General features: G+C 42.8%; 1 protein-coding gene across 2 annotated transcripts in view; it reads right to left on the minus strand.

Moving 5' to 3' along the window:
* ZFYVE28 (zinc finger FYVE-type containing 28) overlaps positions 1–14722 on the minus strand; it is a 173751-nt gene that overhangs the window by 14645 nt on the left and 144384 nt on the right. Inside the window, exons 9-10 of one of the 2 annotated variants that reach the window (XM_018563274.1) lie at positions 12339–12443; positions 1030–1181 (exon numbers count right to left, since the gene is read on the minus strand). In XM_018563274.1, the coding sequence (XP_018418776.1) occupies positions 1030–1181; positions 12339–12443 (257 nt within the window). Of the gene's footprint in view, positions 1–1029; positions 1185–12338; positions 12444–14722 lie in introns of both variants that reach the window. The other variant, XM_018563275.1, reaches the window with a different exon arrangement.

Below are 14722 nucleotides of genomic sequence, written 5' to 3' on the forward strand. Positions count from 1 at the left end.
CCCCTACCCCCCCCTTATCTACGCCCCTGACCATCTATCCAGCAAACACTGAATCTGTGCTTCAATAAGAAAGTCTTGTAGATTAAGTACACATGTCTCTGTGCATGAATACCAATAGAGACTTTGCTGTGTCCTCCGTCTACTTCCTGCATGACTAATTCACTAACGGTTATATTTTATATTTGTTCACCAATTGCTGACTTCTGACAGACGGCTTGGCTAAGCTGGTGACTTAGGTTGTCTCTACCACAGTTAAGCAATACAGTCTGGTCACCTTTCTACCTCTAACCTGTGAGTAAATGTGCAGCAAAATACTGACTTCTTTGTTCCAGCATGCTCCTCGTCTATATATTTGACTGCAGCACACTGGATTAGCTTTTAGTGCTGTTCTTCACTCTCCTAGCGTACAACTGACCATATTTGGATCAAACTTTTTTGCAAGTTTCCTACTGAATCAGATGAAATGTGGGTGGTCCTGCCAGCACCGACCAGCTGACAGAGCCCGTAACAACCAGTGACACAGACAGTGGGCGAAGCCTGATGGGGATGCTGAGGACCTAGTTCCCCATCGTACTCCAACCTCCTACTGCAAATCCTAAGTTAAGCAGACCTGATGAGGAACTAGTTCCTCTGTATCCCCATCAAACTTCCCTGTGATGTCGGTGGTCATATGGGGTTTAAAGAAGTGAAGGACACTGAGGAGACTTGTGAGATGGAGTGCCTATGCTGAGATCTATGGTGAAGGTTTTGGAAGGTGGAACAGGTACCTGTAATACAAGCATTCAGACAGTAACATGTTACATTGCACACTTTGTTTCTGCTTTAACTGGTGTCCGTTCTATATCTGCTGGAGTCCAGCTTTAAATTTGAAATAATGATTCTATCCAACTATAATCTAAAATAACCAACGCAATAACCGATTAGCTTTGTAAATTGATGCAAAGGGATCCTACAGCAATGTGTGTTGATCAGATGAGTGATAAGATAGAATTGTTGCATGGAGCTCTGATGAACTGAAAGGAGACAAACCTGAGATGCAGACAAAGAGCCGGTGAATGAGGTCATTACTGCTGTGGAAACGGGATCTGATCTTTTCTCTGGACGCAATCTTCGCAGCCTGCAAGGCCAGCTGTATTTCCTCCTGATCAATGTCATCTGATGAACAGGAACCGGTCATCAAGCTGCTGGGAGAATACAGAGGTGAGAGAGAAAAGAACAAGGAGAAAAATGGACGGTGAAAGGCAGCCACACTGGTAGTAATGTGTTATTAGAGATGATACGGAAAAGGTCACCAGTGTTCCCCATATGCGGGAAAGGAGAAATACAGATTTCTATCACAGAATAACAAGTCTGACAGATGCCTGTTCTCAGCTGTCACTCCTAGAGACGTGAAGTGACAATCTTACAATGAGATGCCAAGGCAGCAGATTGCTTTCCAATAAGATGGGTACTTACCTCTAAGCATAGACTGAAAGCCATCTACATCCAAGAAGAAAAAACTTTCTACAAAGTCACAGCTGAGGATATTCAGCACTGGCTTTCAAATTAGGTTTTGTTTAAAAGGAGAATTCCACCTGTATGTATGTTTCCAGGAACAAATCTAGTACAAACAGAAAATGGTGAGACACGCTAAATGGCTCAACAATTTCTGAAGTGAAATGGGGTACATGGGTGGTACAAGATACTACAAGTGCATCAGATTCCTCAACAGTTCCTCCAAGTACCAAACCTAAATGAAAGGCTGTGTCTACAATCTTAATAAAAGGCCTTCGTTGCTTTCATTCACATATGTGGAAGCTACATACTTACTCCTGGACTCTATGGGGGTATTCAAACTAGAATATGTTGTTTGGTGTGAATGGAAGAATCTGTAATTTTTTTTTAGGCTGAATAAAAAAAAAAAAAAAAAGGATATAACCGTGTGCATCTAGCTTCAGTCTGGACTTACCATGAGATGCATGGCAGAGGACTGGTCTTCAGGACTCCCTAAGAGTCACTGTACCTTGAACATGAACCTTCAGGGCTCTCCATGAGTGGCTTTACCTTTGAAGTGAACCAGTCTTCAGAAAATACTGCACAAACTGCTGTTATACAAGACACTGAAGTAAACTCTCCTGTATCTTGGGATGCTACGTGGGGACCATCATAACTGCACACACACACTAGTGACATTGTACCCTGGGATTGGCCAAAAACAGACATTCAACATACAAGAAAAGTATTCGATGATGAACATTTTAGTGGCCCCTCAAGCTCATCAATAGAGCAAAGATTGGATGCAGAGCAGGCACTAATTTTAAGTATTGTAACAGTATGTTCCATTGCTGTGTTTGCTTAAAGTTTTAAGTCTGACTTATGCAAGAATGTTTGCTAAGACTCCTGACTATAAAGCTGCATCAAGTTGGTTCCATTCAAACCAAGCCAATATCCTAATCACACTTCCAATTAAGAAATGTGCTAGGTATTACAGCCTCTTCACCTTCCCCCTAGACTTTATGAGCATTTCATGGGGTCGTATACACAAACGGATCTGTGTTCACTTATCTATTAGATGACATTATGGTGTATCATATTGAGGTCAATAAAGGGGGAACGATGAGTTATATGACTAGGAATTAAGACTAAAAACAGGAAAACATACCAATAGAGCAGTGGGCTATTTTGGATAGTTTCTGGCCCTATTGACATAAGAAATGTACAGGTTATGACACTATACCACTTATGACATCCTGTCTGGGTACCCAAGTCAGCTTTAGATTGTTGTCCTCTGTAATTCTAGAGAATTAGATGTGGTGGAACCAAAAGACGCCAAATCACTCCTTTACTTCAAGCTTTGCTTGTTTAAAAAAAAAAAAAATATCGAACGAACTTTCCAAAAACTATATTGTTTGAACTTCTACTGGTATATGGCCAATGTTACTCCATTATCGTGATCGTGGTCTTTTTTTCTATGAGTGTCCTCTGTGTGCGGACCATAACAGGCCATTCCCCCCCCGATGTCTCACTAAGTTTGTGTCTCAAGTACAGACAACGCTGTGTACAGACGCATGTGATTCCCTCTGTTTAATTATACACCAATAAATTCAGCTGCCTTGCAGCGCCAGCATGATAGATATATTTATTATAGAGGCCTAATCCTGAAATCAATACAACTACAAGCAACATGTCAGCATCCAGAATCACTCTGACGGTGTGAGCAAAAACAATTATGTGTCATTAATAGGATTAGCAACTCTAAACAATTAGTCATTTCGGGCAGCTGACACAGACACTCTTTTCACTGGAGTTCAATAGCAGCCAATGCTCCTTACCCAATGATTCAGCATCGGCTGAGCTGTTCAATAATCAAGAGGAGCTGCTGCATACTGTACATAGCTGCACATTACTACAAGCACTAGGATGGGTTGATAGACACACATTAAATCACCTATCTGTCCCTGGGGTCACCATATCGTCAATATGGGGGGGGGGGGGGCCCAAACGGGGCCCTGCATGCAACATGTTATACATGTCAATGAAAAACGTGGCTACAGACACAGCCAGTTCACAGAGACATTGAAGTAGGGTGAATGCAGACAAACTATTCCCAACTCCCGAAACTAGGGATGCGCCAATACAGGTTTTTCGTGTCGAGTACGAGTACCGATATTTGTCTTTCGGTACTCACCGATAACGAATACTGATACCTATGCTGGCATGGAATCGGCTTTCCGGGCAATCTGGAAGCCACTCTGCTTCCTAATTGGCTGGGAAGCCGGCTCAATGCCAGCAAATCCGCATCAAGCTAGCCAAATAGGAAGCCAAGAGGCGGGTCATTACCCGCCTCTCAGCTTCCTGATTTGATCAAGCTAGCCAAATAGGAAGCCAAGAGGCGGGTAATGACCCGCCTTTCAGCTTCCTAATTGGCCAGGAAGGCGGCTACATGCTGTTTGTTGGGGAAGACGGCTTGGCCAGGAAGCTAACCTCCCAGCCAATCAACATTGAGCCAGCTTCCTGGAAAATCAGGAAGCTGGGTCGTTACCTGCAGCCCCACTTCCTGATTGGCCCGGGAAGCTGGCTCAATTTTACCTCATGACACTGCCGGTCAGAGGAAATATCCCTCTAGCCACCGGGCTACTGCATTGGGTTTCTCCACCGTCAGAATACCCCAACAGTAACACCAGCTGATTGGTTGCAGTCACTGTTACACATATATATATAAAGTTTTGCCTAGAGTTTTTCTTTCTTTAAGTTTGCAGATATGTCCCGTGGAAGTCTAAACTTTTCCTACGGTCACACTTCTGAACAATGTCTGACCTTTCTGAGCGGTCTAAACAGCTGCCCCAATCCAACAGAAGTGTATCTAATAGAATAGTAGCAGCTGCAGACAGGAGAAAGGACAGATATGGCACCTTATCTCACTTCAGCAGCCTCTACTTCCTTTCTCAGCTTGATCTGTCAGCCGCTGTGCAGTGGATGATGGGAATTTAATATGAAGAAAGATTATAGATAACAATCTGGTAATTGGCACGGCTGTGACAAATCAAATCTAGATTTTATTTATTGTTTTTTTTTCCTGTTAGCCAAGTTTTCACCTACTAAAATAAATGATCTATATGTTCTATGCGTATGTATTATGGGGGATCCATCAGAGTGGGGGGACAGAAAATTATTAAGTATTGTCTGTCATAGGAATATGTGGAAGATTCACTTTAAGCTTGGCATTTCAGGCGAGCTTCTATTATCAACTAAGACGGGCACACTAAGTAGAAGCTAATGTTTTTAGGTTCCTTTAAGTCTACAAACAATGTTTTTATTATGAATAGAAAACACTGATCAGAAATATTTAATACAGAGTATACTCATGACACAGTCTTTGCGGGTTTTCTAAAGAGAGCACAGACAAAGCAGATTACATTGCACTTGGTGATGCAAGGCTTGGATGCAGCTGCTCAGCCATGAAAACCCATTCCATGAAGCTCCCTACGCACTGTTGTTGTGCCAATCTGAAGGCCGCATGAAGTTTGGAGGTCTGTAGCTATTGACTCTGCAGACAGTTGGCGACTTCTGCACACTGCGCTTTAGCATGCGCTGACCCAGCTCTGTCATTTTACGTGGCCTACCACTTCGTGGCTGAGTTGCTGTTCCCAGTTGCTTCCACTTTGTTATAAAACCACTAACACTTGACCGCGGAATATTTAGTAGCAAGGAGATTTCACGGATGGACTCATTGCACATGTAGCAATCTATCATGGTACCCCGCTTGCATTCACTGAGTTCCTGAGAGCGACCCATTCTTTCACAAATGTTTGTAGAAGCAGTCTGCATGCCGAGGTGCTTGATTGTATACTATACATACATACATATATTATATGTTTATAGAATGATATTACTGTCTGAATAGAACTGTATAAGTATGGAAAACCAATAAAAAACTTTGAAAATTAAAAAAATCAGTATACCGCGAGCTATACTGAGCTTTGGGTCACGGGAGGATGCTAGTTTATGTCCTCCCGTGACCCTTAAGAGAACTATGGGGAAAACAAAACACTTACCCCATAGTTCTCTTTTAAACATATCAACCCTGCAGCAGACAGAATCTAGAGCAGCTTTCCATGGCAACCCATTCATTTTCAAAGCTTAACTGAACTAAAAAGAGAGAAGCTGACTTGTTACTATGAGCAACTGCTCCAGAATCTGCCTGCTCCCATTTTGATAAATTCCCCCCACTGTGCTGGAAGGTGTTCCATCTCACAAAGTTTACATTAGAAGGTAGTATGGCTGCCAACTTTCTGCTGCAAAAGAAAGAAGGGTGAGAGGAGCTGCGATTTCAGTGCCTTTGTTGTGATCTTTGAGAATTAATTTCTCCCCAATGCCTTTAGCTACAGAGGTATATGACAGATTGTTTTAAAGTGCTTTACCACTTGTTGAGATTATTTAAAAACTTTTAATGTGCTTATCCGGTCACAGGTTCACTTTATTTACTTAAGATACTTACACAAAAAACATTTTAGGGATCAAAAATGCTCTCTTTTCTTGGACTTCCATTTGGTGCAAGCTTGTCCTGGGTCTGTAAATCTGATCTGCTAGTTCAGGAAGCCAGTAATGGCAGCCCATATATTTCCCACGTGACAAGTGGGCTTTGGAGAACCAGAGCAGGTTATAACATTTGATACTACAGGGGATGATATGCAATAACAACATATGGGATTTGGTAGAGTTGGTTGCAAATCTCTGTATATATTGTGGTTCTGCAGTTTTACTTAAAAGTGCCCTTATCTGTTAATTGAATGCAAGGTCAGGACAATTTATGAGATAGCCTGGTATTAATTTAAGCAAACACACAAACAATGAAAGAGTGATGCAGGTGTATGCTCTCTGTATGAGGATCTTGAAGGGCTGGTAACAAAACCTAGCAAATAATTAAGATGTGTTCTGTGTGGTTGTATCTACATAACAATGCACACAATTGTCACAGCGGATGCTAGGTGACTGCGGGGAGGCGGAAGGCTGACCCAAGGTTGGGGATTCAGCTATAATTAGGTATTATGTCCTGCCAGTTTATTCATTATGTTGGAAGGTCAGCATTGCTTGTTATGAGCAAATGGGGCTTGATGGTGAAGCTCACACTATTGGGAGACTGATTTATTTCTGTTAGAGAACATGAAAGAGTTCGAGATGCAATAGGCTACACAGCAAAGTTACAAAATTAGGTCAGAAATGGTTTTATGTACATAAAGTGGGGGAAAAAAAAGAATACATTGCATCCTCAGTATCTTTAATCCAGAGGAGGGTTAAAACAAAACAAAAAAAAGGAACGATCATGCCTGGTCCAATTTGCTTTAAAAGGGGAAAAAAAACAACAACTTTCCTGGCCCCTAATAGCAAATAGATAAAATCCCCGCTTTGATATTCTGTGTTGCATTTTGATACTCGTAGGTGACCTTTTGTATTTTGCTATTTCAGGAAAGCACTTAACTCTTCTCCTTTTCTCTGCGTTCACTAGAGGATACAGCACTGCTTTAGATCAGTACCGTCATCTTTACCCTATGATGTTTTTTTAGTGGTGAATATCTAAAATGGAGCCGTGTCCTCCAATGAACAAAAGAAATCTATTTTTGTAGCCAATTTTTTCCATTTACAGCAATCCTTGCCCATAACAAACATGCCTTCCCTTACACATTCTTGCTCTGCAGCCAGCATTCTTGATACATCAAGCACCAGATCTTAATCCCAATCTGGGTGACTATTCCTAGTGGTGGTGACACCACAATAAAATGGCAGTGATTCTGCCACCAACCAAAGCTCAGAGTATGCCCAGGGGGAACGCTCAAGTGACATCCACATCATTTCACCTCAAACCCATCCTACAAAGGCTAATTACCGACATATTACCACCCTGTGTCATGCCTATTTACTGTTTTTGCTGAGCAAATCTCCTTGCTGTATCCAATGTTCCAGCAAGAAGTTCTTATACTTAATAAATGGTACAGGAGGACACTAAGGGCTTGTTCACACCAAGCGCGTTCCAGGAGCAGAGCAGTTACAGACTGGATCAAAACTGGGTCCAATGTATTCCAATGGTATTTTGGGCTCTAGTTCACACTGCAGCGTTCAGTTCCAGAGCATGTAAAAAAAACTGCAGCAAGCCCTAGTTTCCCTGCTCTGGAACGCATGCAAACGACCTGGAACAAACTGAAAGCCCATTTTAAACCAAAAACGGCCCGGAACGCATCAAAAATGCGGCAAAAAACGCCGAATAACACACTGCACTGCGTGTGCAGAAACTCATGCAGATCTGGTCTGCATTTGGTGTGAACAAGCCCTAAAGGGTATATTTTTAAAGCAGAGAATGTGACTTCACAAACAAGGTAGAGAATCAGTCACTCCCAACATGGACCTGGAAGGATCTCCACAAGCGAATGTTTGTGAAAGTCACATTCTCTGCTTTATGAAAAGAGTCCTTGATCTGGTTCACCGGCATTGTCCTTCTACAACTGAATTCCCCGGGGTTTTTTTTTTTTGTAATTTATATTTTAATGTATAACCACAACATAGAGTTTTAATATGTTGTGGTTAGCAATCAAAGGCTTATCTTAGTGTGTTCTGAGACCAAGCATAAGTAGCCCATAACAAGTCTAATTTGTGTAACCTTTGAAGAGATCCCCAAACAGAAATTATGTTCCCTTATAAAATGACTATATTTAAGGAACTTTAAATAATATGGAAACATCTGCTGAGGCGTTTTTTACAGTTCTGAATGTATTTATTCTTTAATAAAATGATCTTCCATGAGAATAATAGTGATAGTAGCTTCAGAGGCTTGCCACCGATTCCTATTCCTTCTATTGTATTCTTCCTTTACCTGTGTGCTTCTTTTCTCCTATTTAATCTTTGTGGTGATGTATTGCAACATCTCATCTTGTATCATTCATTTGTATCCGTTTTTCCACCTACTTGAGCATAGCGCACACAATATTTCATCCTTTTGTTGCAATAGACTACGCAGAATTACCAGATCTATAAAGAAAAGTTGGAGCCGCTTCCTTGGGGATGATCGCAGATATGCAAAGAAAAACGCTAAACTAAAGTTAAGTTTGCTTCAATAGACTAGGCAAGTTTTCAGGGAGTAGGTGGGGCAGTTAGAAAACTGACCTGTCAGCTGTAAAAAAAAGCATATGCCGTGGCACTAGAGATCATATCGCCGACAGGTAAGTACCAAGGTGAGGACAACAGCCTTTAGGCAAAGCAAAAGAAAACTGATTAAATTCAGGGCAATAAGGCAGAGCTGCAGTAGGTCCCATGACCTTGCACAGCAGATTCAGGCCATGTAAACCATACCTGGTTGGACACATGATCTGCTTTATATAGCTTGTAGCATGTTTTCGCTGACTTCACTGCCCCCAACCATCTCTAATGCCTGGCTGCTTCATTAACGGGTTGCGTAGGTTGACATTTGTTTGCCTCGGAACAGAACCCCCCGGAACAGAATGCAAAAGCAGCTTAAGGCAGCATAGAAAAGTAATAAGTCAAAAACATTGCTGAAAAACTCAGAATGATATCAGAAGTATTGAATCACTAAAATGTGTTGTGACTCAATTAAGTTCATTTATAAAATGCTTTCAAAACAAGGTTCACATATTTTTTTACCTCAGGATTCACACATTTTTTCCAACTGAATCCACATTAAAAAATAAGTGACTCTTGGGTGGAAGTTGTGGAAGCTCAAGGTCCTAAAACATTATCCTGGAGATAGACTATGGACTTGAGTTTTTTCAACTTTTTAGCCTCTGTGCATTTAAGAGTTCCAACTTGCTAAAAGTGAACACTGTTGTCTACCTAAAATATTAAGGTGCTATATTAATTTTCTGCCTCTCCTGTGTTGAGAAAAAGAAAAAATAAAAGATAAAAAAAGAAGAGCAACCTGCCCTCTCGATGCTCCAGCCATGCTGTCTGCGCCTTCCTCCGCAGCCGTTCCTCTTCTGGGTCAAACGACAGCCAGTGTCATTCCAGCCCCTTCCTGTGAGTTTAAACTGTCATGGACACACCCCTTTCATTACTTCTGGACAGCAGCGGTGCTCACATTTTATAACATGAGCAGTGCCTAACTCAAGAATAAGGACCATCCCCTGTTAGTTACTTAGGTCCTCTTCCTGCAAGAGCAGCTTGTAAGGCTTCCTGCTCGAGGCTTATAACAGACACCGTCTAGATTGCTAGATCAGGGTAATTCTGACAGTTAATTTGTTTTATCTCAAGTAATCCTGCCGTCAACTTTGCCATGACAGTTTTTAAATGGTCTATTAACAGCCAGTCGCGTCAGAAGATCAGATTGTAGGTTGCATACTTAGAGAACTATGAGGCGAGTGCTTTTCACTCACCTCATAGTTCTAGCCGACCTGTGACAATGAGACTGTCACAGGTCGGCTCAGTAGGTCGGGAGGTGAGCAAACACATAACGGCTTTCGCTCACCTCTCAATCCTGTCACGGCTCTGTGCCGTGACAGGGGAGGGGGTGCATTCCCCCCTCCCCGCTACGATCCGCCAGCGCTGACTGGCGGAACGGATGGGGGAGGGTACAGCTGGCTCTGCCTCTAGATAGGCAGAGCCAGCTGTCAGTCACGCAGCTGGGCGGGAGGACGCTAGTTTGTTTCCTCCCATTGCCCTAAGGAGAACTATGGGGAAAAGCCTTAACCCCATAGTTCTCCTTTAATTCTGCTCTGACAGGGAGAGAATACAACTAATACAACTGAAGTAAAGGCTTAACTAATGTAGTATTTCCAATACTGGAGACTCTGATTAGCACAAATGCCCCTTAGTGACTGGATCTCTTCTGATGGATACAGCCAGATCTCTGCTCCGACAGGAAAAGAACACAAGTAAAAAATAAAACTCAAGTCAGAAAAAGAGAAAGCTCAAACACTATAGCATTTTAAAAAGAGACTCAATAGTACAAGTGACTTTTAGTGATCGTTCTTACAGCCTGAATTCTGCTCTGGCAGGGAAAGAATACAAATATCAATATTATTGGTATTTACATAGCGCCAACAATTTGTTATGCAGTGCTTTACATACTGCACAGTGACATCAGTTCATGCCCTCAAGGAGCTTTTACACTCTAAAAAGGTCCCTATTGCACACATACAAGGCCAATTTAGACAGGAGCCAATTAACCTTCCAGCATGTCTTTGGAGCGCGAGAGGAAACTGGAGTACCTGAAGGAAACCCACGCAAGCAAAGGGAGAACATGGCAACTCCTTGCAGATAGTGTCCTTACTGAAATTTCAACCAGGGACCCCTAGTGCTGCAAGGCTAACCACAGCTGCTAACCACTAAGCCATTGTTCTGTCTCATTTACTCAACGTTTACTCAAGTAAACCCTGATAGAGAAGGCTCCACTATTATAGCATTTCAAAAAAGTATTGAAGTTTATGACAAATGCCCCTTGGTGACCAGTTCTCTTTGATGGATGGTCTTATAGCCTGAATTCTGTTCTGACTGGAAGAGAATACAAGTAAATAATAAAACTCAAACCCTGAAAGTTCAGCCTCAACTATTATAGCATTTCACAAAGTGTTACAAATGCTTCTTGGTGACTGGTCCTCATTGATGGATAATAGGGATGTTCAGATATCAAGTTCTGTACTCGGTACAAGTACATGAACAGATACTTTTCCAGCTCCAAGACTAAACTAGAGAAAAATTCCAAAGGTAGGAGGCGGCTTTCATTTTTAAAGGAGAACTATGGGGTCAGTGTTGTTCCCCATAGTTCTCCTTAGGGTAACGGGAGGACACAAACTAGCATCCTCCAGTTACCCTAAGCTCAGTATACCGCGAGCTACAGCTCGCGGTATACTGAGACGCCGCAGCGGATCCCGACGTAGATGACGGGATCCGCCCAGCTGCGTGAGTGAAAGCTGGCTCTGCCTATCTAGAGGCAGAGCCAGCTGTACCCGCCCCCTCCCCTGTCCGTTCCGCCAGTCAGCGCTGGCAGATCAGAGCGGGGAGAGGGGAATCCAGCCCCTCCCCCTGTCACGGCAGAGAGCCGTGACAGGATCGAGAGGTGAGCGAACCTGGTATGTGATAGCTCACCTCCCGATCTACTGAGCCGACCTGTGACAGTCTCATTGTCACAGGCCGGCTAGAACTATGAGGCGAGTGGAAAATCGCTCATCTCATAGTTCTCCTTTAAGGAGCATACGGAGCTCCTGGGATTTGTGCATCCCTGTTTTAATGCATGATTTAAAAAAAAATATATATAAAAAAGGGATGCACCGATACTAACTTTTTTCAGTACAAGTACTGATACTTGTCCAAGTCCTCACAGACACAAGTACTGATACATTTTTGTTTTTTGTAATGTGAGTTTTTCTAAAAAAATACAGACCAATGATTTCAGGACAGAGGTGGGGTGCCAGAGCCAGGTTCCAGCTGCAACCGCTGCACCAGGGTAGTTCTCGCGAGAATGCCAAATATCGGCGCTGGTATCTGAACTGGTATCTGAACATCCCTATAATCTCAAAACACAACACAAATGCGGTGTATTCAAATATATTTGTACCACTTGTAAAGATTCTTTGGCAAAGAACTATCTTGAACTTATGTTCTTCGACAGGCAGGAAGACAGGAAGAATTAGAAGGCAGAAACAGCATATGGTCAGGAGAAGAGAGACAGGCAACACGGAGGAAAGCACAGAGCCCCAGCATGTTGTGAGCATTGAAATTGTGATTAGCTTTGCGAAATATACACACAGGAGGGAAAGAGACCCATTTCCACCGCAGAGAGAGAAGGAGAAAAGAAGAATGCCATTAGAAGAGGGCGCTGTGAGGAGAGCGGAAGAGTCTGGGAGACTCGTTATTACCTCAGAGTGGAAATGCTGGAGAGACTACATGTAGTGACAGAGACACTGTCATAGTCACTGCTGGCGGCGGAGTGGAGCGGGGAGATGCGGGTGTCATCCTGAGAACTGAAAACAAGAATATGGAAACAAAATGAAGCGTGGGGAAAACTCACATGAGGTGCTCAGCGGTAACAAATTGATGCTGAAAGACAACAAAAGGGAATGTGCAAAGCGCAACACTTGCCTTCTTCGCGGGAGGCGTTAGAAGCTGTTTTGCAGAGTGGCGGCTGGAAGGAGAACTGTGCTGATTTTGTGAAGTTCAACAAAGAGCCAGATTGGAGGTCAGCATAAGACCATCTACTGCTTGAACTGATTTCTACATAATGCAAAAATACACTTATTCCTATGGGCTGCTGAACTGTTCACAATGACTGCCAAAATGGCTGCTTTCATGGGGAGGATAAAGTAATTAACCCTGCAGTTCAGTATCTGATTCCTCGGTGTGCCAGTGACATAGGCCATGTAATGAGAACAAATAGAAGCAGTCCATTTCCTTTATCTGCTCTGGCCAGCCAGAGGTCTGTTTCCCCTCGATAATTGCTCCCCTGTCTATTGATGGGGAGATGTCTTTTATTGAAAAAGTGGAACTCCAAACAGAAAAAAAATCAAACAGTTGAAATCAAATATACACTTGAAGTAGCATTTTCCTGCAACACAATAATGTGAATGGGCTGTCGAGTTGGGCCTTTGCCACACTTAAAATGCAACTTTTTTTTTTTGTCTAGTTTTGGGGAGAGTAAGGAAGGGTTAATAACCCGTCAGCTTTTTTTTTTTTAATGGCATCCGTGTCCCATTAGGGAGATTTCTCTTCACTTCTTGTCCGACAGCTATTACAGGAAGTAAAAGGAAATCTCTCCACAGTGAGGGAAATACCTGGTAGGGTCACCAGAACTAGTGTCCCCATTTAAAGACTTCCCATCTATTCCTGTTCTGTGGAAATCCCACAATTTGGGATTTTCTTTTACTTTCAGTAAGAAGGATCACCAGGAGGATTTTGTTTTACTTTTAAGGGTCACCAGGGCAAATAGTGAGGGGTAATCGCCATAACAGGGATACAGACAGCAAAAAAACAACATGGGGAGGGGGTCCCAACAACATGGAACATTGCACGCTACTTGTGATGGTGCAATGCAGTGCCACTTTAGTCTAAACGGAACCCCAATGCACCTTGCCGAATGAGGTGTGCTGCACTACCAACGTGTGTTGCGTTGGACTGCTCCATTTCCAGGGCCACTGAAGAGCATTGCCAGCACCCTGGTGGTTAAGTGCGGACCTATTGAGAGATGAAACCAATTTTCTCCTAAACAGTCACTCTTACTGGCTGATTGAGCAATGTGTCATTCCTTCACTGCTCCCCTGTTCCAGTTAATACGGGATAGAGGGAGTGCTTCCTTCATCGATCCCTTAGCTGGACAAGGACCCAAGTCTCAAGCATGGTTGTGCTGAACAAACATTTAAAACTGGAACACCAGTAGTACTAAAGGCTAGGCATTTCTTTGCCTTAATGCATTCTCTGCATTAAAGGTAAACAATGCCAGCACCTTCCCATGTTCCCCTGTCCCCCCCCCCCCCCCCCCCCAACACTGTCCTTCCTTCTGGAGGGGGGCTACTTTTGTTCTGCATTGTCCATGTGTGTTGTGAAGTAGCCACCGCTCCAAGCTCACTACCATGATGAACTACAATCTGAAAACAAATTAGCTAACTAAACGTGAGATTGTAGTCCATCACGATAGTGAGCTTGGAGCGGTGGCTACTTTACAACACACACAGGTTAGGACTTCCCTCAATGCTCATTCCTTAAGAACTAGGGAAGGACCTAAACAAACATGGTGCTGCTGATCAGATGCCATAGGAGGATTTAAAAGAAGAAGAAAAAAAAAAAATCAAACATGTGAAGCTTGGCTTCACATGTCCACGCAGTTCATTCTCTATCCACTGCTGCCACTGTTTATACACATAGGATTTTAAAAACTGTGTTGAGGTGATGGTCCTTTTTAAAAGGAGGCCTTTAAAGCTCCCAGACCAGAGAACGTTCCACCAATATTAACATTTACAGACCACTAAATAATAAAACTACAAATGTACAAACCATTAATGCTAAATATGAACGTGTCACATAAAACCACTCATGTGCCCCTCTCCATTTGCTCACCGGTGCCATCCACCATACTCAGTACTTCCAGGTAACTGGGAGCATGTTACCTTCTCTTCTTCCTGTGACTGTGTATGGTACCTGAGAGGCAGTCAAATGGGGTGATGGAAGAGGATGGAGAAGGTATATACCCGCAGACTAAAAAAAAATAGGTATGTCTATCGTCAACCAATCATGCTCTATAACATTACAA

Source organism: Nanorana parkeri, unplaced genomic scaffold (genome assembly GCF_000935625.1).
Source record: "Nanorana parkeri isolate BGI_ZX_2015 unplaced genomic scaffold, ASM93562v1 scaffold647, whole genome shotgun sequence".
Lineage (NCBI taxonomy): Eukaryota > Metazoa > Chordata > Amphibia > Anura > Dicroglossidae > Nanorana > Nanorana parkeri.